Raw genomic sequence first — 23,955 nt, 5'->3', positions numbered from 1 at the left:
TCATCAGCTCGAGCTGCGCTCAAGCCCATCGCTACTGATCACCCTGGTGATGACGAAGAGCCTTTGGTGACCTGTTGAAACTCCTATGACTCTGTGTGATACAAATATAGATTTATATTTAGCTTGTAATATTGATGTCAATCTCTTTCCACTTGTATATTACTTGTCATATCACACAGTCGTCGTAAATCCACTTTGTCATGAAGATCTGAAAGTCATTTTAGAATTAAGAAATGTTAACAAAAAATTCAAACCTATACTGATTAAATACTTCAATTTTGACAATACCTACCATACAGCACATATTCTGCATCAAAACTTACAGCCAGAACGCTGACAAAGCCCCATTCAAATTTGTGTTATTTTTTTACATTTTAACATTTTTGATACCTTTGATACCTTCCCTCTTTCAACATCATCATCATCATCATCATCATCATCATCATCATCATCATCATCATCATCATCATCATTGACATCATATTATTGTAAGAGCTTACGAGTTATGTATAAGGAGATTAAAAATTTGACTTGGGTACAGTACAATGGACAAATCAATTTTTCTCAGAGTGCTTTTTGGTCTCATTTAATGTGTATTGTGTATTCCTTCTTCATTGTCTATCAAATCTCTTTTATCTGGTGTTTTATGTTAAGCAAAAGTTTAAAATTACTGCTTACCAAGGTTCATAAAAGGAAGTGTAAAGTCAGCTCCAGTTTGTCGTTCAGCTGTGATGGTAAGATCAGTTATGGCGAGATCTGCCTCCTGAAATATAACACGATTAATTTGAAACAATGATATTCACTAAGGCGGGTTAGGTGTGGTGAAGGTGATTGTTGTTTTAAGAGGAAAACAATGAAGTGTTTATTGGTGAGAGTGTATTCTTCAGATCTACTAAGTGTGTGTATTTTCAATACTTATCTAAAGTTGTCAGTTTCTTTTTATCCAGCTTGATTTACTGCCTGTGTTTTGACAATCATTTCACAAAAATGTATAAGTCCTCTATCTATCAGAGAAAGTAGAACTCTTCAAGGTAAAATCTAATAGAACCATAGGAAGATATAGGTGTAAATTGCAGATACACAGTAAAGTGCACAAGAATGAGACATTTCAGATTTGACGATAGTGTGGAGATGAACAAGACGAGAATATTTAAGATATAAAATCTTCAAAAATTTAGGAAATAAATTATGAGAATTTAAGACTAAAATATACAAGGACAAGGATACAACTTGAGAAAGTAAGGAGTTTCTTATTGAATAAAGGCTAAAGAAACAGTTTAAAAAAATTTATTACTGTACATATTATCTATACTAATATGTAAGGAGAGACTGTGAATTTGTTTGTATGTAAGGGGTAATCCCAGAAACGACTGGACTGATTTTGACATCTTTCATCATTTCAAAGATAATATTCTCATGAACACAGGCTATATATTCTGGTATTTGAAAGGGTTCCCAAAAGAAGCATGATTGAAGAAAAAATGGCAACAATAGTAAATCTGAATAAGTCCTCTGTCTATCAGAGAAAGTTGAACTCTTCAAGGTCTGTATTTTTTCAAGTAAAAACTACTTCACTGATGGAGTTCAAATTTGGCAAGATTTTTTTTTTTTTTTTTTTTTTTTTGGTAGTTGCTTTACATCACAACGACACAGATAGGTCTTATGGCAACGATAATTTGGCAAGATATAGCTGGTGCCTTCAGTTAATATATAGGCTACTTACTATCATGCTATCTTTTAACTAGGGCATGTAGTGATAGAAAATGTGAAGCAAGTCAGAGGAAAATGTATGCTTCGGATTGTATGCTGCCTAAATGGTTAGTCCTATTAAACAACGGAGTACACCAAGTACACTTAAAATTTGATTTCCCAGAAAAATGTTTTTATGAATTTTCTTTGTATCTCTAATAGTTTCTGGGGAAAATATGTTCTTTAGTGTTTTTGCCCATGTTTTATCCTTGGTCTCTGTCTTGGCATCCATCACGTAAAAAGTACTAGATGGACCATGCTCAGATTTGGCAAGCACCCACCTGGCACCTTTGGTTAACATATAGGCTACTTACTATCACATTGTATCTGAAAGGAGCCATGTACGGAAATAAAATGTGAGTCAAGTTACAGGAAATGTAAACCTGAGACAGATTCATTATGTGTACTTTTGTGACTGGCAGAAGACAGCGAGGCCTGCCATTCTAATGAAAGCTTTCCAACTTGATTGTGACCAGCAGAAGACAAGGGGGCCTGCCATTATAATGAAAACTCCCCAACCCAGAGAAAAACATGAGAAATGACGTATGGTGACCTCCCCATTGTGTTTCTCAGGTAATGATATTCACTAAGGTGGGTTAGTTTAATAAAATCTTACTCAGAACATGTACACTACTTCACCTAAAATTCTAAATACAGTGTGGAATTCCATAGCAAAGCACTGGTACATCAGCTCGTTATTACATACAGCTGATGCACTGCAAAGAGTGAAAGTCAAGTACGGCAGCAGGAACAAAATTTCTGAGACGTACGCTAAAGAAGTCAAGGAGAGGAAGAGAGAAAAATGAACCCCCCCCCATGGCACTACAGCCCTTGAAGGGCCTTGGCCTACCAAGCGACCGCTGCTCATCCCGAAGGCCTGCAGATTACGAGGTATCGTGTGGTCAGCACGACGAATCCTCTTGGCCATTATTCTTGGCTTTCTAGACCGGGGCCGCTATCTCACCATCAGATAGCTCCTCAATTCTAATCACGTAGGCTGAGTGGACCTCGAACCAGCCCTCAGGTCCAGGTAAAAATCCCTGACATGGCCGGGAATCGAACCCGGGGCCTCAAGGTAAGAGGCAGGCACGCTACCCCTACACCACAGGGTTGGCAGTGAAAAATGAAGACAAACAAAAACTAGTGAGGGGTAAAAAAAAAAAAAAAAAACTAAATACTGTATATGAAGATGATTTGATTAGTTTCTAGAAAAATGCCATTGAAATTATTGAATGAAATGATATGAAAATCCACAGCCTGTTTCCAGTCATTTGACCGGGTCAGGAATGGAATGAATGAAGCCCCCATCTAGTGGTGAGGATAGGAAACTTGCCGGCTGCTGAAGCCTGTCTCACATTGAAATTATTCTTATTTTTTAATATAAATATCACTTGACTCGAATGCACTTCGTCCAAAACTTTCATGGCATCATGGAAACTAGATGCCTCCAGACCTGCGAAACTCTCCTCACCTGATGATTTAAACTCTTCATCTGATGAAAATCACTGTTCACTAAGGAATTTATACAACTGACAGCTAATGGCTGAAAATGACAATTCAGAGATACATGTCAGCTTTATGAGGAGGGAATGAAAGAGTGTCCCACCATTACTAATGTCTTATATAGGCTCAGGTCATTTTCCACCACACTGAAAAGATGGGTCATAGCTCTTTGTGAACAGTATGTTACTCTATCAGAGGGGTTCCCAAACTTTTCCAGCAGGCACCTCCTCTCCCCACCAATCACTGCAGTTTGTAAGCACTGAAGTTCTGCAAATCCCATGCCCTCCCCATACTATTATTACAAGTATAGTTTTCTCAAAAACATATATCTCTGAGGATTAGAGTAAATGAGAGGATTTCAAAATTCACAATAGTGCAGTAACTAAATTTTAATAAAAACAGAGATATGTGTGTTTGAAACAAGAACACACAAAAAATACATTAAAATAATCATATGTTAATAAAGTGTCAATGAGAGGTACGCATAAAAAAGTAGTAATTGCTTTTACTAAGAATTTGTAGTAAATACTATGATTTGTATGCATAAAGTTCTTTAGTAAATGCTTTTACTCTTAGCAAAGTCTCAGGAGCTTAGCATTTACTAAGATGACTAGTAATTACTACGAACCATTGCATAAACCTTAACAATTGCTTTTACTCCTAAATGTTACTAAGCAAACTCACAGTGCCCCAAGTTTGGATTTGCTTCCTTAGAATCTGATTATTACCATAGTACTGTATTTCTCAACTAAATCAGTAAATACACAAAAAAATATATGTAAAATTTATATTAAGTTATATTAAATTTTATATTCAAAATAGCATTCATTACTACACCAGATTAGATGTAAAAAAATGATCAGTAGAATGTACACAGACTATTGAATTTCACTGAAAGAATGTTTGTCGGTATATTTAGACACATGGTTATGGATGTAACAGTAGCTGGTAAACATTCTTCATGTTTTTAAATACCGGGTGTCCACAATTAATGGTACCGAGCTCAATAGCTGCAGTCGCTTAAGTGCGGCCAGTATCCAGTATTCGGGAGATAGTAGGTTCGAATCCCACTGTCGGCAGCCCTGAAAATGGTTTTCCGTGGTTTCCCATTTTCACACCAGGCAAATGCTGGGGCTGTACCTTAATTAAGGCCACAGCCGCTTCCTTCCCACTCCTAGCCCTCTCCTGTCCATTGTCGCCATAAGACCTGTGTCGGTGTCGGTGTCGGTGCGACGTAAAGCAACTAACAAAAAAAAAAGTTATGGTTCCGGTATTCAGCGTGGAATAACATGGGCTGTAATGATCGTAGAAGTCTGAAATTTTGTAGATATGCTAACTAAGCAATGCGCTCGCTAATTACGGCAAAAAAAAAAAAATAAATATTAGTTCCAAGTTTTGCCACCAGGTGAAAATATGGCGCTGTAAGCAATGGTAGGGGTCACAGAAAAATGGCAGGAAAGATCAAACGCATGATAACAGTGGTTCTGGGAGGTTTATTAGCACTTATGGTTACAATGCCTAGAGATAATGCAGTCGTTACTGAAGGTTTCTCGAAGCAATTCTTTCACCTGGTGAGTGATATGTGGTGTTGCCCCATCTTGCATGAAAATAACTATGTGATTACAGTTGCGTTCCTGCAAAGCTGGAATCCCGTGTTGCACAAGGCGGTCCCTATAACATGCAGATGCCACTATACACCTAACAGGCTCGCGAGGGGTCATCTCCTCAAAGAAAAACGGACCGAGATGAAGGAGCTTGTAAAACCACACCAAGCAGTCATGTAAGCTGAGTGCTTCCTTAACCCACGAGTGGTCGCCATATGAGATTTTCTCTCACATTATTTTTTATTGTGATATTACTTCACAGTGATGAAAGGGAGGTGACTGTTCCCTCTTCTAGCTGAGTTTATAACTGTCATGAGTAGAGTGATTCACATTTGAAGGGTAAGCACCCCCTCCCCTAGTCAGAACAAAGGTTCCTTCCTATGTGTCCGTGTGTGCTGCGTGGGAGTTTCTCTCATCGCGCGACTAATGATTTGGTGTTATTTTGAAGTGGAGCAGGAAACTTACTCCTGTTGTACACGTTAGTATTTGTATTATGAGCACTTCTTGTTTTTGAAAATGTTATTGTGTTCAGAAACCTTGCTTTGTATGTTAATATTACTAGATATAATGCATGTGTGAGATTTTATTTTTACAACTTCAGGATGAAAGTTATTTTTATGTAGATTGCATATGTTATTTTAAGTAGTAATTTGTGTCTTTAATAAACAGCTAATCATGTCCAGCTCCATGGCTAAATGGTTAGCGTGCTGGCCTTTGGTCACAGAAGTCCCGGGTTCGATTCCCGGCGAGGTCGGGAATTTTAACCTTAATTGGTTAATTCTGCTGACACGGGGGCTGGTGTATGTGTCGTCTTCATCATCATTTCATCATCATCATCATCATCATGACGCGCAGGTCGCCTACGGGAGTCAAATCAAAAGACCTGCATCTGGCGAGCCGAACTTGTCCTCAGACACTCCCGGCGCTAAAAGCCATATGCCATCTCTCTCTCTCTCTCTCTCTCTCTCTCTCTCTCTCACAGCTAATCATTTCATTTTTATCTAAAATATATAAAGTAGAACTTGTGTTTCATTTCAGTAGTAAATTTCAGCCTTATGCCCCACAAAACTGTGAAAAATGTCATATTTATTTTAATGTGAGAGAAAGTCTCACGTGCGACCACTCAAGTTACATTTTGGTTAGCGACCACTCGCTGGTTAAATCTTTTCCAATTATCTTCAACATTCCCTGTCTCCGTTCTGGGTACCAAGGGTATTATTACCCTTTGAAAGTCTTCTTGTATGCTTTTCTCCTTCAACTTCCATGCTTTAATTCTTTTCTCTCTTCTTAATGGGGGGTTTTTCAATCTTTCCCACTTTCAGTTTTCCTATCACAACTCTATGATCTCCACCAAAGGCTTCTTCAGGCATGGCTGTAACATTTAAAAGGTTCTTCCGGTGTTCTTTCTCGATGATTATATAATCAATTATGGTCTTTGTTTGTCTGTCTTCCCAACCATACCTTGTAATCTTCTGAATGTTCTTCTTCCTAAACCAGGTGTTTTCAACAATCATTTGGTTCCTCATAAAAAATTCCACCAACAACTCACCTTCTGTATTTACATTTCTGTATCCAAAGGGCCCTACAACATCTTCCTTTCCTTGTCTTTCCATTCCAACTTGTGCATTTAGATCTCCCATCAATAGCACTTCTTTATCTTCTATCTGTCTCTTCACTTCCTCTAAAAAGTCCTCTCATTGTTCATCTATGCAACCTGTTCGTGGGGCATACAACTGAAATAGATCTTTCATGCCATTTTCAAACTGGAATCTCATCACCATCGTCGTATCGCTGACACATTTTTTAGATTCCACATGTTCTTGAATTTCTTTTCTAAGTATGATGGCTACTCCATTTTTTGCTTCAGGTCCTCCACTGTAATACAGGCTATATCCTTCTTTCAGAGAAATCTCTCCCTACCCCTCTTCTTCATTTCACACAGTCCAAGTATGGCTATATTTTTTTCTTTCATTAAGTCAACCAGTTCTTCTGTCTTTCCCGTCAGTGTCAGGACATTTACTGTCACAATCTTGATGTAGTTTGGTGCTGGTTGCCCACTTCTCACAGTTCCCCCAGCACCCAAAGAGCTGCACGTCGCTTTTAGCAGGGGACGTCCTAACCTTTTCTGAGGCACCATATCTGCTTTATCCATAGAGGCTATTGTTACGATGATGGAAGTGCGATAACAGATATAACTTGAAAACAATATTCTCTCACTCATGGGTAACTAATCCAGATATCGAGCTTGAATTATTATTATTATTATTATTATTATTATTATTATTATTATTATTATTATTATTATTATTATTATTATTATTATTATTATTATTATTATTATTATTATTATTATTATTATTATTATTATTATTATTATTATTATTATTATTATTATTATTATTATTATTATTATTATTATTATTATTATTATTATTATTATTATTATTATTATTATTATTATTATTATTATTATTATTATTATTATTATTATTATTATTATTATTATTATTATTATTATTATTATTATTATTATTATTATTATTATTATTATTATTATTATTATTATTATTATTATTATTATTATTATTATTATTATTATTATTATTATTATTATTATTATTATTATTATTATTATTATTATTATTATTATTATTATTATTATTATTATTATTATTATTATCTGCCTTAATTCCAACATTAAGAAATAAACAAATATCCAGGAAAGCTAAGTTGACCATTTATAAGACTGTCATTAGACCAGTGGTTACATATGAAGCTGAGACCTGGGTATTAAATAAAACATAAGAATATAGATTAATGACATGGGAAAGAAAGGTATTGAGGAAGATTTTTGGGCCAATTAAAACTGAACTGGGATGGTGTATTAGATCTAATCAGGAGCTTAGAGACCTGTACCAAGAGCAGGATATACAGTAGTATCTTTGATGAAGACTGCTAGAGTGCGTTGGCTAGGACATGTTGATCGAATGGAGACTACAAGAGAACCTAAGAAAGCGCTGGAGGGGCATCCAGGTGGAAGACGATGTAGAGGTAGACCAAGAAAGCGATGGATAGAAGAGGTGGAGGCTGATCTACGTACCATGGGAGTCCGGAGATGGAGGACCAAGGCAATCGACAGAGAGCTTTGGAAGAAGATTGTTGCAGAGACCAAGGTTCTGCAAGGACCGTAGCGTCAAGGAGTAATTATTATTATTATTATTATTATTATTATTATTATTATTATTATTATTATTATTATTATTATTATTATTATTTGTATGTATGGCTATGAAGTGATGTACGTTCTTCTCTTTGGGAAGATTTAATGAGGCCTTGGACAGTGTGCTGCAAGGTAGTCCGCACCTCCTTTTCACAGGTCAAACTTCTCAGCACGCTGTCCAAGGATTCATTAAATCTTCCCGATTGGACTAAGAAATTTTAGATCACCTGTATCATGCCCAAAGAGAAGAACGGAAGGACAAACAATTGCATTCAAACGATACCGTTTTATACTAAACAATTTTATATATATCCCAGTGTAAATTTTAACAAGCGTAAAAAGCCTTTCAAAGACAACGTATTTTATGAGATTACAAACTATAGTTCAACAAGGTCCATTACACGAGCAATGTGTTATCGATTAAATTTCTGTTTTTACTTGGACGACATTTGAATAACAAGTATTATTTTATGAATTGACAAATAATCACTAAGAGATTTTAATTGCAACTGTAAAAATGATGCGTGAAGATTAGGGTATTTGTATGTAAACAGGTCAGCAAGATTAGTTTATTATGTATTTATTATGAGGGTATCACTTTCTTTCTAACACACAGTAAAATGAAGTCTGAAGACTTTCACACATTCAGAGTGTAAATAATAGAACAAGAAAGGTTGATGGTACAGCTAAAGCACGTTAAAACTTTTAATTATGTATTTATCTGGTGAAAAATAGTGTATGGTGTTGAGTGTCCCTATAGGTCATCACAGCAATTTTAATATATATTTGCTCAGTTTGTGTGATTTTTGTGATTTAGGCTGATGATGACATTTGAAAATGTCGAAACCGGTACCACTACTGAATAAATGTTGTATATAACATCTTATACAACTTGTAATTTGTATTGAAAAGGTTGAACCTTACTAAAACTTATCTCTGTGATGAAAGTATTAGTATTATTATTATTTACGTAGTCGAATGATCGTATTGTGTGTGAGGTTATGTCATGAGACATGTGCTGTACATAAATATTCATAAGAGTTCATGTAAATACCTGTAAATTAATATTATATAATTTATTCTTACCTGTATTTTGTAATCCATAATTGTGAAACACACTGTAACTTCCAGAATGGTATAGGCATGAGAACGATTGAGAATATTCCATACGGTACATTATAATCTATGTAGGTAGTTTTTTTGTAATGTATCTTTCTGGAAGCCTGGTTAGGATATGTATATAAAGAGACGATCTTGACGGTGAAGTTAGTTAGTTAGGTAGTTAGTTAGTTAGTTAGTTAGTTATGATTTGGAAGTCAGTTGTTGAACGAGTTATTGTTTAGTAGAAGTTTCATTGGTGAACACGTGTTGTGGTTAGGCTGACATGCCGATGTAGGCAGTCGGTAGTCAACTGTTTTATTTGTGTTCCAAGGTTGTATTCTCTATGTGCAGCGATTGGCAGTTGTTTTTAAATGGCGGTTTGTGATGCGAGTGTTTTGTTTGTGCCGACAGCGATTAAGGTTATGTGTGTGTTTAATTTGTAATTACATGTAAATAAAATAATTGTACCAACTGACAGCATCTCATGTGCGTCTTTGTGGATACATTAACGATGGGCTTGCCACACTCAACGGCATTTTATACCTACTGTTAGGTTCAAAATTAGGCCGCCCCTAACATGGAGACAGACACCTTTCGTAGCTGCTCCTCTGGAGTACAGATGCTACGCGTTTGCCCCTTCCACCATCTCCACCGTACCGAAGTTCATCTTCTCCATCATAGATGCTGTTGAGGACTTCACCCATAAACCAGGGCAAGGGCCCTCCATATTTATGACCCCTGGAGAGAGGGTGTCCCAGTATTTTAAAGCCCCCAAGAATTGGGCGAATTGTGTTATTTATTGTATACAAATAAGAATCGAGCCTTTTGTTGGACATGGTTTGTGTATAACCTTAAGTTTTCTGATAACTGTAAAGTTCTATGCACATTAAATGAGCCTGAATGAAAAATGAAAATTAAGTAGAAAAGGAAGAATACTGAAATAAAACAAAATTGAACTATACTTCTTCAAAAGAAGAAATAAAAACTAGGTAGAACATTTCAAGAAGAGCAACATCATTAGTTTTTCCTTAACTATTTGCCAATTTCTTGAATGTTAAACATTAGTAGGCAACCATAATTTGGTTGTTTCTGTACATTTGTAATTGGCTTTACTTACATTGTCCTGTAGACGTCTAATCATACCATCCCATTCTCCAGTTATATTGTTATATGAACCATATTTAAAATCCTCCTGTAACTCAAAAGTATAGTTAAATCCCAATATAAGAGAGATTTCTCGGATTATATCAATTGCAAAACCTTCATAACGATCATTGCCAAGCAGCTGATCTGAAGAATCTTTCCGCATACCATATGGAAGGCTCTGTAACATAGACCAGTACACAGATTAAAAGTGGTTAAAGCAGTTCTGTACCATACTTGCTATGATTAGAAATTTAAGTATAATTTTACAGATATTAAAATAAAACTCTAGAAGGTCTCAAACTACTTCCAAGTCCCGTAAAGCAATGGTAATGAATGGCTAACAAATTCTAACATAGGCCTGCTTTGTAGCATATATGTTATAATAATTATAAATAATAAAGCCCAAGAAATAGTTAAGCTATAGATTGTTGGACTGTTCAACCAGAATATTTCCTTTCAATTTGAGGAACTAACTGACAACAGTAGAGAGGTAAACATATTTCATTTTCTAATTTTAAAATTGTGTTTCAAGTCAAAGGTTATATTTTTCTTGACTCAGCTCTGCAATTTCTTAAAAGCAGTACATCACACAGTCCATCAGATATAATATTGTGATTCAAGAGATTATAATGCTATCTTACAAATTGTATTAATTGTATTGCTTGTGTTTGTAATAAGTTTGTCCCAGATGAGTGCAGTGATATCACTGTAATTAACCCCCTATGGGTGGGAGTGATAGAGTACATTCATGGTCTCCTCTGCCTGTTGTAAGAGGCAACTAAAGAACAAAGTACAATCACTGTCTCGACCAGTACAGACAAGCTAAACCAGATTGTATACAATGACGCACATAAGCATCAACAGCATGTAGCTCGGGAATGACATGACACACACGCACGTCAGGCAGCAGCCAATGTGTTCAATGTGAAACATTTACAGATTGATGTTTACCTCATCATTTTGGAAAAATGCAGTGAAAAATAATTTTTTTAGACATTTTCTTTCCAGGCCTTCTTATACAAAAAGTGGCTCATGTATAGTTTGACAATCAAAGACAGGCCTGAGACCAGTTTGAAGCAGGTCCATAAACACCATTGAACAATTTGAGTGAAATACAAACTAAACCACACACTATAAAGTTCCAGACAGCATCATAATTCTCATCTCTTCTAGAGTTTTCACTCTAATTACATAAACTCAATGCTACTGTCACTCACCATTCTTTCAGAGTGACTGGATCACACATTCTATATATACCAGACAAATTTGCTAGGGAAACTTAAGTAAACATTAACAATTGTGGCTCGGTTTAACAAGTGAAAAGCCTACCCCAGACATTGCTTAGCTGGTCATAAATAATGTTACAGCTGTACATCAATATGCATGTACATTACACAGTTTAGGAACAAGTTTAAATGGTAATAATTAATAACTAATAACAGGTACAACAATACTTCACAAAAAAGCTCTGAATAACACCTGGAAAGGAATTTGATATACAGAATGGTCTGTTTTGGATCATAAAATGAAATGTTCTGCATAATGCAACATTTTTTCAATGGTTCAATATAATCAGGCAGCTTGTAAGAGTTGGGACACTTAGTTGGTGAGGTAGGCCACCATGTCTGTGTGAAGGCAGATGCATGTCGTTCAGTCAACTTTCACGTGAGCAACCGTGTGAACACACGCAATGGAATTACTTGGCGAAGAGAAAAGTATATCACTGTACAAACTTCAATAATGTATCTAAAGCAAATGTGTGATGCAGCATTACCCTTCAGAAAGTGTATGGCTCCTTCTTTTTTTCAGGGAGACACTGGTTGTGCTACTAAATACCTTCACATATTGGAAGAATTTGTCATACTACAGTTTGAGAAAGATGGTCTTCTAAACAGTATCATTTTTCTAAAAGATGGTGCTCCACAATACTGGGTAGACTTCATACATGAATTCCCTAATGAAATGTTCAACAACTAGTGGTGTAGCTTTGGTAAACCCATCCTTTGGCCCCCAATTTCCCGAACCTGTCAATCCCAGACATTTTCATGTAAGGGTACATCAAGTCACATGTACATGGTAAAAAAAACCAATGGATCTGCAAGATATGTGATAAAAAATTACAGAGGCATTTTCACCAATAATGCCAGAAAACCTCAAAGTCATATGGCGTAACTTGGCCTCATTTTTTGTCCCGTATTGGCATCAACTCAATATACTTCTCCAGTTTTTTAATAAAGAAGATCCCTTATGTCAGATTTTTTATCTCAAACTTGAATATTGACTTGTTGAGGTGACATGAAGGATCATCATAATCATCATCATCATCATCATCATCATCATCATCATCATCATCATCATCATCATCATCATCATCATCTTCATCTTCTTCTTCTTCTTCTTCTTCTTCTTCTTCTTCTTCTTCTTCTTATTATTATTATTATTATTATTATTATTATTATTATTATTATTATTATTATTATTATTATTATTATTATTATTATTATTATTATTATTATTAACCCTTCATATATTGGAATTAAAAAACTTTTTTTAAAATTTATTTGCCGATACAATGTTATGGTGACTTGGCCATTGTATTATTTACAGAATTAATAACATGTTACCGAAACAATGTTTTAGTCTTTAGATATCGCTACTCATGACAACACAACTTTCACAGAGATAGTTAATCTTAGCATGCATCTTGCAAACAAACTTCCTGCGCTGATCACACACTATGATCGTGTGGACATTCTTTGCTCGTCCACAAGCTTGACATCTGCCTCATTTTTTCTGGGTATATTGCACAGGTTCTTCCACAACTTCTGCTTGGTACCTGATGAGAAATGTCTTTATATCTAGAGGTATGCTTGGCATTATTGCACGGACACTCAGTTGTTCTTTCATCAGTTGAAGAGCTAGATTCCTGAGGTAAATCCTCCTCCTGTCTTTAGAGTTGCTCTCATTGAACTGAAAAACAATTTGAGAATTTATACCAGCCATATTCATCAAAGCATAAAAGATCACCAAAGGCCATCTTTTTGTGATCCTTGCCACTGTGTATGACGCACACATCTGATCCACGGTATCCACGGAATGCCTTTAGTTGCATTATAGTCCAGAATGATATACGACTTACTTGAGGCTTCGTCGATTGTACCTGTGTCATGCATGGTACAGAGTAATATTACAACTTCGTTCTTTTTAGTAACTTGAGATACTAGGGTTAAATCTTTTTGGTAGCTGAATACTGATGATCCTAGCTCTCTACATTTTTGGGGCAGGAATTCAGCTGGTAATTCTTTCTTGCTTTTTCTAAGAGTTCCAATACAAGTTATGCCCTTTTCAAGTAACTCCTTTGCTAAAGGCACACTTGTATACCAGTTGTCCATAGTCAAGTTTCGGTTAGTAGCTTTGATTGGGTCCACTAATCTGTGGACAATTGCAGATGGCATATTTTTTACAGAGAAAGGGTCATCTGGCTGCTTGCCACAGTATACTTCTATGTTGCTGGTGTAAAATGTTTTAGCATCACAGAGTGTAAAGATCTTCAAACCATATTTTGCCGGTTTATCTGGAATGTACTGTATGAATCCACATCGTCCTCTAAATGGTTCCAGTTTCTCATCTACAGTGACATACTCACTCAACCAGTAGCTTGTTTTACAGTTATTAGTAAACCTGTCAAGTGCATACCTGATAGGAGCATGCTTGTCTGTTTCAGTCTCTCAGCTCTGGTCTCCTTGTCATCAAACTGAATACAGCGAAGAATAAAGAGAAATCTCTTTGCATTCAAGCAAGCACGGAGAATTTCAATTTCAGTCCCACCTGCGGTCCAAAGTTCGTCGACATTAGTGTGGCTTAGTTTCTTCATGCCTAGTAAGTACAAGACACCAAAGACTGCCATCATTTCACATCTCATTGTGTCCTTTGCGTCTCTTTCTTGTGAGTACTGAATTTCATCCCGATGACCAGTTATGAATAAGTTAGTGCACCTAACAATTTCATCTATCATATCAGAATCTATGACGAGTAAAAACGTTTCAATTTCCTTTTTTATATCTCTGTACCTTTGAACTGGCACGGGCAATTTCTTCTTCAAAATGTTTTTGCATTTAGTCTTGCATGCAGTAGAGAAGTCGGTTTTCCTCCATTTCGTTTCCTTGTCTTTTACTACAAAATATAAACTTGATACAGCCTTACCAACATCATCATCATTATCGTCACAACTCTGTTCTGAGTCAGTTTGGTGGTAACTAAATTGAACTTCATTCTCTGCATCAGAAAATTCACTGTCACTGTCTTCTTTGCTTGCGCGCACCCGGCGGAGGTTTAACATAAATGTTTTATTTTGTTTATGCCAATTTTTGTATCCTTTTTAGCTGAAGATGGTCCACATCAGGAATGACACATTTAGTTTTTTAAATAATGTAATTAAATTTTAAGCTGCATTATGTTACATAATTACACAGACTAGCAGTAAAAAACAAACAAGTATTAGAAGGTGGGATTCTCCATTCAACCTAACCATATTTGAGGTATGAAGTTTGCATATGTGGAAGACTAGACTGCTTCACACAACTCTAGTGACCTTAGTATGTAAGTGTACCAAGTTGTAAATACATTAGTTTACAGGTGAGTCCAATTTCAGCCCCCCACTGCTTGGTTTGTTGGATTATTACTTGTGTGAAGCTCAAATATAGTAATAATCTCTCCACTGACATCCACAGGAAATAAATACACGTTTTCATTTATTACTGAAATAGCATTATTTGCTGACTCTTCAAGGCACTGTTATATTTTCATCTTTCATTTGCTGCTTCTTTTCACCCAAGCATGAACTCTCTCTTCAACAATGGCTAAAGAAGAACTAATAATGTCTAACATGGTTGAACTCAGATAGATGCAGTGCTCAGTTAAAGGATACAATATTGAAAGTAGCTGTCAGAAAGTGGCTATTTTTTTTCTAAAAAAGACAGTCTCTATTTATTTCTAGCCTAACATCTCTTAAAACAAGAATGAGTGTGGTGCTCACCTCATAACTAATAGCAGTTAAAACTGGATCTAAGTGAAGATAATCTTTTAAATATACCTATTTACTTCACTTAATTGACTTAATTATAAAGTATTATAGCAGTTGATTACTTACTATCGCAGTCAATACTCTCAAGGTCTTGTTTGCAATACTATCTTGCATGTGACCATCAGGAGGAGGTTGAAGCCTCCGGAGATTTAATCCTTCACTGGAATTCCATGATCCAATTTTCTGTAGGCCATATGTTGTAAGTTCAATCACATCCAAGATGAAACTGCTGCGGAAACCTTCGTTATCAAAGAGTACTGGGCCCGTTAATCCTCTGTGGACATTGTGATTCTGGAAATTATACAATTATACATTTATTTCCTTTCCTACATACTGTACAGTGGGTCAAACAGATTGTTCTTTAGAGTAAACATTGCCTGGATTATCTAAGCTCTCCAAAATGGAAATTGCATCATCGGTAAGGGTTTGAATTAAGTAAACACACACCCACACACACACACTCACACACTCACACACTCTCTCTCTCTCTCTCTCTCTCTCTCTCTCTCTCATAAAGCAATAATTTGGGTTATTCTTTGTTGATTATTACACTAGTGAAGACAATATGAACATTATATGCTTCAATCAATGCAGTATCTGAATTCACCACAACACTGAGCCAATGAGGCCTATATTTCCCTCCTATGAAATTCATTTCATACTCACTGATCTACAAGTGAGTTACTAAACATTAAACATTTTTCACAGACAATTATTATTCATCAATCTTCTCCAAAAGCCCCAAACTTTCGGAATGGATCTAATCTCCAAAAGCTCTGCAAATGCTACAAAAAGCTTGACTGGAACTAGCGCAGATTTAGGATGCTTGGTGCCCTGGACACAGTCAAGACCGACTCCAATCCTCAGACCGTAATATTAAAAAAACATGGCGGCCGAAGTAGCCGGATTGCTGGTATTGGCTAACACGAAAATATCACATACATATTATATAAACGGCGGTAATTTAATATGATAAATGTAACATCGTAGGGAAAATCACTTTTACACGTATGAAAACGCTTCGCCAACAAGTACGCACCACATATAATCAACTAGAATCACATATATTCTACTAGAAAAGAGACCAACAAGTTGATTATTTAGATATTTCAATTCGTCAAATAACGTTTTCTCTTACATTTCACTTCACTGGATAGATGAAACTGCATTATCAAACTGTTAAAATGATATTTCTAACATCATTTTGAATGTTTCAAAATAAATTAAGGTGCGAAATTCCTCAATTTATTCCCTCTCATGAGAACTGTGAAACATAACTTGTTGCCTTAGTTTTGTAGTGGTGGACAATTTCTTAAATTCACCTCCCAATGAATGGGAAATGCACCCAAAATAATAATGTGATTGGCTTTACGTCCCACTAACTACATTTTTTTATGGGTTTCGGAAACGTTGAAATGCCAAAATTTAGTCCTGCAGTAGTTCCTTTATGTGCCAGTAAATCTACCAACATGAGGCTGACTTATTTGAGCACCTTCAAATACCACCGGAATGAGCCAGGATCGAATCTACCAACTTGGGATCAGAAGGCCAGCGCCTTAACCATCTGAGTCACTCAGATCAAGTACACCCGAAATGATTATGTTAACCCAATGAACGGCCCTGGTAATGTTAATATAATGTTGACATAAGGCATAACAGCACTTCACACAATGATAGTAACCTTAGTAATGAAACGTTCAGACACTAAAGATATAATAGGTTTTTACCCATTAAAGAACATGGTGCAAAAACTCTATTGACTAAACATTGATATTTAACCACATGGACGAGCTTCAGTTCGGCATAGTCTGGTTGATAACAGATAGCCACAGCATGAATCGGAAGGTGTTGGTAGTGTAAAACACTATGTTACAAACCCAGCTAATCCCTCTAAGTCACTATTTCTTATGTGTAACAGTATACAGATTGCTTCATCTGTCACACTTATAAGTTTTGTTATACTCTAAGATCCAGCCAAACATTTCATCAGGCAAAGCTCAGATTATTGTAAAATACACTTGCATCTAAATCACTAGACACTTTAAAGCACATAGATACTGACGGAATAACACAATATCAATTATATTCTATCTAAGTTAATATTTTTTGAGGAACACGAATAGTTTGGAAGTAGAGAACTGGCTTCCCTAACCTCAGACTTATTCTCAAAATGATGTATGCACGCTACGGTTTTGCCATGGACTTCAAAATAATCATGATGTATATTCCTAATCGATTTCTCTTCTAATGTTCTATTCCGTAGGAAACTTAAGAATAGTTGTATGGGAGGCATTGCCATAGTTAGACTAAAACATGGTCCACCTAGTGCACTCATGTTCTTTAATGGGTAAAAACACGATCAAAACAAGCACATTCTCACATTACTGTATATAATTACAGATCCTATGTATCGACTGACTCATATAAATACACTCACACACTTATATTCTACAAAGAAACTAACATTATTGTCAAATTTCATAAAACTACACCGACTACATATGATAACAACAAACCAAAACAAACCCACATTTCCAACAATTCTGGCTACTCAATTCGCCATCTTTTAACGATTGAGAGTAGCATTAAGGTCTGAGGATTGGAGTCGGTGTTGGCACAGTATGCTGTATTTTTGCAGCCCCTCCTATTGTATTATAAGTGAAGCCTACAGGACAGTAACAATACCTGATATTTAAGGATTGTGTTGATTTTAAAAGTCACTATTTGTAAGATTAGATTATGTAGTGATTTGCTACAAGCATGTTTAAAAACATTATTTTAGTATACTGATAAGTTTATGTAAAAGTATGAATTATAACTCGAATATTTATTTACTCATTGATTTGGAAAGATCTTCTAGGATCTGTGTGTGAGCAGCATAGAAATAGTGCAATTGTATTGGTGTTGTCACAAAATTAATTACATTTTTATATGAAAATTAAAATATTTAATTCATCATCATCATCATTTTCTTCCTCCAGCTCCTGCCGGGTTGGGATTTTATGGCATCTTTCTATGTTCTTCTATACAACCACCATTGTTCCTTCTTAACTACGTAGGTGGTTTGAAAAGTTCTCGGAATGTACTAGAATTAAATATCTTACCTCGGTGGAACTGCTTTTATTTTTCAACATAGTCTCCCTGTAGACTAATGCATTTGGTCCAGCGATGTTCCAATGCCTTGATTCCATCTCGAAAATGAGATTCCTCCAGGCCTGCAAAATACCTCTCCAATTCGGCTGTCAGTTCTTTCCTTGTAGAAAATCTCCGTCTACCGAGGAAAATTTTCAGCTTGGGGAATAGATGAAAGTCTGATGGTGCCAAATCAGGTGAATAAGGTGGATGTGGCAACAATTCGTACCTCAGTTCATGAAGTTTTGCCATGGCAACAACACTTGTGTGCGGCAGAGCGTTGTCCTGATGAAAGATGACCTTTTTCCTTGCCAAACCAGGCCTTGTTTCGCGTATCTTTTCCTGTAGTTGGTCTAGAAGGTTTGCATAGTATTGCCCCGTAATTGTTTGGTCAGTAGGAAGATAATCTATCAGCAGAATGCCTTTTGCATCCCAGAAAACTGAGGCCATGACCTTTCCAGCCGAACGCACTGCCTTTGCTTTCTTTGGTGGTGGTGAATCGGCATGTTTCCACTGCTTTGACTGCTGTTTTGTCTCTGGGGTATAGTAGTGGACCCAAGTTTCATCTGTAGTCACAAACCGGTGCAAAAAATCTTGTTGGTTGCACTGAAAATGGGCCAGACTTTGTTCGGACATTTCCAATCTGGTGCGTTTATTGTCGAATGTCAAGAGCTGCGGCACCCATCTTGCGGATAATTTTTTCATACCCAATTCTTCAGTTAAAATATTAATATACCCATTCAGAAGACATCCCTACAGCTTCAGTAATCTCCCTCACTTTCAGTCGACGATTCTCCATGACCATTTTATGCACTTTTGCAATAAATTCTTGGGTCGTAACACTTTTTGGCCGTCCACTATGCGGATCATCACCCAAGCTCTCCTGACCAAATTTAAACTTGCTGGTTCACTTGGCAACAGTTGAAAATGAAGGAGCAGAGTCCCCCAGTGTGTTCTGAAAGTCGGCATGAATTTCCTTTGCTTTTGTTGTGTGTCCTTCGTGATCTCAGCTCTGCGCCTGATAGCTCCGCAACACGCCACAGCCCGGATCTTTCCAGACTCTACGAGGTGACTGCAGTGCGCTTGCTTGTGACGTCAGCCAGCGCTATAAAAGGAGCAGCATTCCGCCACTTCCGAGGACTCCCCAGTGTCCAACGCCAGATTACACTGCAAGTCGAACACGGAGGCTATCCCTCTTAAACATGTGTATCGAACAGGTGGACTGAATTCTGGTTGTGAGGTTTCACCTCTAGGCACTGCCTCACCTCCCTCTTCCTGTAACCACGTCGAGCCCCGATGTCAGTATTCTACTCATCCCACAGTCCTCACTTATGCTCCGACATCAACATTAGTATTCTACGAATTGTGAATATTTATGTCAGCTCCTGACAAGCCTACGGCAATTACTAGCATTCTGTTAGTACGAACTTTCATTGCAAGTTACACTAGTAATTCTACAAGGCAGATAGTTTTTGACTATCTTGAACTCTCTCTTATTTGACAGACTATCTCCTCAAGGTAGATTCGTGTATATATAGAACTCTCATGTATATAAAGTATATCTTTCAACAGACCCTCAGTCTACTGTAATATCATCATTAATTGCTTACAAGCTCATCCAGCTTCAAGAAGAGTTTAGTTATATTTATGTACATATTGTGTAAAAACTTATTGAAGCAATAAATTTATGTTGTGTTTCTGTATACCGATTCCTTGTATACAACAGCTTTTATACCTTTCTTTACAAAGTATTTAATCACTGCTCGAATCTCAGTTTTTTCCATTGTCACAAATCACAACGCGGAAACAACAGCAAAGAGTCGTCACTACCACACTCCTGCAGCTAGAGCACTGACGTGCCACGTGTTCACTCACAAAGGATGTGTGATTATTGCGCGGGAACCTCGTTGCTCTAGCACTGATATCTAGCGGTGATTCCGAGAACTTTTCAAACCGTCCTTGTATGTTCCAATCCAGGTTTCTTCTTTTATTTATTTGTACTTCCTACAATGATAGGCTGCCTAAATCTGACAAAGAATACCATACCTTTGATTCCTTCACAATTTCATCCACGAAAATGAAAAAAAAAAGGTATTCTTCTTCTTTTGTTTTGGCCGACTATGGACCACATTAATTCAAATTCAGTTTCATGTGATTCTGGGCTTTAATACTCATCCAGTACTCCTTCATGAAGTCTGGGTCTCCTTCTTGTCCTCCCTCCTTCTATCTGGGTCTCCACCATCTGCTTCAGCAACCTTCCCTCTTCCATTCTCTTAGCATGTCCAAAACATCTAAGTTCATCCCTCCTAATTCTGTTGTACAGCTTTTCCACTTCAATTTCCTTCCTGATGTCCCCATTAATGACCTTTCTTGTCTTTCCTATCATCTTTAAAACTGAATTTCACTGACCTGGATTTTATTCTCCTGTCTTTTTTTGTCAGTGTCCAGGTCTCTTTACAATTCATCGGTACTTCCTTCCTCTACACCAGGTTTCTCACACTCTGGTAGAATGCATTTCCCTGTTGATTCTTTTATTGATCTTCATGACCAGCCATGCATCCTGCATCAGTTTGCTTCCCAAGTACTTCAAGCTCTCCACAATTTCAAGGTTTTATATCTTCATTTTTAGAATCATTTTCCCTTTCTCCTCTAGAAAACACCATTGTCTCACTCTTTTACATGCTGATTTTCAGTCCATAATTTTCAATAATCTCATTAAGCATGTCAAGTTGCCTTGTATTTCTTCTCTCTTTGATCCACACAGCACAATATCAACTGCAAACCTTCAGCTCTCTGTCTTTATATTATACCTTTGATTCCTTCACAATTTCATCTGCAAAAATGAAATGAAAATGTATTATTATTACTAACTTTATTAGCCACATCGGACCACTTGATTCATCTCCCTTTCACCTTCTGTTTGAAGGTTGTACTCTGTGGGTCTTGTGTGTCTGCCCAGTACTTTTCATTTGTTCCAATCATAATTTTCTCAATTCTTCTGAAGTTGCTATAGCCCTTCTATGTGTCATTTCTGTTGAAAATTTGTGAGTCTTAAGGAGGGTGTTAATTTTATTTTTGTTCTCTGCATCTACTACTTTGAGTCCAATTGTTTTGAGATGTTGAATTTCATAGATCCTTTTCCCTCCTGTCTTCATTCCAAGATTTTTCATCACTAGTTGTCACTAAAAGCCTATTTCCTGGCAATCACAAGATGTGAAAGATATATGAGATTCTTTTCTTCTTCATTGTGCTGGTGATAAGGTCAATCTCTCAATAAACAGTTTCCTTAGGAAGGATTCTCCAGACTCCTCCGACCTGGTATTTTTTACTTATGCAAGTTCTGATGATTCTTCTTTCAAGTTTTGAGGAGCTGATCAGTTCTTCTTTTATTTTTAATTTGGAACAGGGTTTCACAAGTGTAAGTGACTTCCAGGAAAGTTATGGTTTTATTAGTGTTGGATCTTAGTGTCTATTGACAGGCATTTCTTATTATACGTTGACCAGGTTAGAAATTGGACTTTTTTCATTTTGTTAGTTCTATTTATCTATGTTTCCTACTTGTTTAAGTTGTGTGTGATGATTTCCCCAAGATATTTAAATTAATTACTACTTTTATTATCAAATATACTCAGAGACTGTCATGTACCACTGGTAGTATATGCTTTCATACTGACTTGTAATTCTCTGCCTTCTTAGCACATTTAGTGGCGAATGCAATTCTTGTCATACAATTCCAGGAGTCATAGTTTATGGTGTGACTACCAGTTGCACTTATGGGCATTAATATGGGACATGTTATGATGAGAAATAACTCCAAAAACTATCAACAATGACAGAAAAACTTGACAAGAATACACATCTTAAGTCTTACCAATTGTGTTAATGATTACCAGATTTCAGTATGGCTTATCACTGAGTAAAAATGATTTTTCAGATCTGGTGGACATGTGAATGTAACGATGGGGAACTTGTGGAAAAGAACCCAGAAATGAAGGCTAGGTGAAAGAAGGCTGAGTACTTCCTCCAAACTCAAGTTTGCAGAGAAAGTGAATTACGTTACACTATACGTGCAAATTAATTTTCTGAACCAGGCTTCACTATCTGGCAAATAAAAGGGTTGATTCAATATGATACCATACTTACATCTTTCATCAGATTTACTAGTGAAAATCCATGTAACCAGTTATCTTGATAATCACAACTTATCGCAGTGGCATTAACTCTGGAGCTGAACATCCTTTGTACTGTCTTTGCAAACAAATGCACAGCATCATATAACAATGCTGACTCTGCCTAAATAGGAAAGAAGAAACACCAAATGAATCATGATAGTTCTAATTTGAAGAAACAAAACATTATAATGAAATTTTTCTCTTTTATAATCACTAAGTACAGTTGGTTTGGTTTGAGGAAACTTGCACATCAAATAACAATTACTGAACTAAGGTACAATATTATTCAATTTTCTTTTCCAGACAATAAGACAAGGACTATTATAGAACATATTAGAGACATATGTAAACAGTTGGCCTTTATCAACAAAAATGTGATGACAAGAGAAAACAAAGTAAGAAATAATGGTCAGATAAAAAGATACTGAAGTAGTAGAGATTCTGTTCTTGAGAAATGAATTAATGGAAAACCCAAAACTGGATATGAAAATCATCAGGATGATACAACTTGAATATATTTTCCATCACAGAATATGGAATCTATTAAGGAACAAAGATATATCAGTGATATGCAAAGGACTACGTTGGAGGGGAATTACCAGTAATATTGTGTAGGTAAAAAACAAGGGTATGGTATTAAGAGCAGGGGGAGAAGGGGAGTTTAAACCTTCATACAGGTCCTGAATTCTCTTAATCTGCTGAAACTAACCAGAACCAGATGACAAAAGAGTCCGGATTTTGACTCCAAAAGTGACCATGATTACCTCATCCCCCAATCTAGATTTCTTTACTCATCCCCCAATCCATATTTCTGGTGCCGTTAGTATACTATCTTACTTCAAGATATTTAATGTTTGACCTATCATAATTAACAACCAAGCAATATGAGTACTGGTATACTGTATGTTTTCACTGTAGGTGACTGTGCAGGATACCATTATCCTTTCACTCATCTTATCATCATCTTCATCATTATCATCGTCATCATCATCATTTTCCAACTCCAGTTTCATGGATGGGGTGCACAAGGACATGGCATCTCTTTCTGTCTGCATACATTTTCTCATCTGAGACCTCTCTTCTCCATATGTAATTTCCCTGTCTCCATCCAACAATTCCTTTGCGTTCCCCTTGGACTTTTTCCTTGGATAGTAAGGTCGAAGTATTTTCTGGCAGGACTCTCGCTCTTCCTTCTCATAATATACTCCTGAATTACACTGGCAACAGGGACCTCGATGTCAGCTA

The 23,955-nt window shown here is 36.4% G+C and overlaps 1 protein-coding gene across 1 annotated transcript in view; it reads right to left on the bottom strand.

Annotated features, from left to right (window-relative positions):
* Nucleotides 1-23,955, bottom strand: part of LOC136866828 (glutamate receptor ionotropic, kainate 2-like) — a 127,743-nt gene that overhangs the window by 63,354 nt on the left and 40,434 nt on the right. Inside the window, exons 7-11 of the mRNA XM_067143932.2 lie at nucleotides 23,646-23,927; nucleotides 22,682-22,831; nucleotides 15,473-15,697; nucleotides 10,295-10,501; nucleotides 679-763 (exon numbers count right to left, since the gene is read on the bottom strand). Of these exons, the coding sequence (XP_067000033.2) occupies nucleotides 679-763; nucleotides 10,295-10,501; nucleotides 15,473-15,697; nucleotides 22,682-22,831; nucleotides 23,646-23,927 (949 nt within the window). The remainder of the gene's footprint in view (nucleotides 1-678; nucleotides 764-10,294; nucleotides 10,502-15,472; nucleotides 15,698-22,681; nucleotides 22,832-23,645; nucleotides 23,928-23,955) is intronic.

The sequence above is a fragment of the Anabrus simplex genome, chromosome 3, assembly GCF_040414725.1.
Source record: "Anabrus simplex isolate iqAnaSimp1 chromosome 3, ASM4041472v1, whole genome shotgun sequence".
Lineage (NCBI taxonomy): Eukaryota > Metazoa > Arthropoda > Insecta > Orthoptera > Tettigoniidae > Anabrus > Anabrus simplex.
The sequence above is the reverse complement of the archived record's forward strand: the minus strand, read 5'-3'. Positions and strand labels throughout refer to the sequence as shown.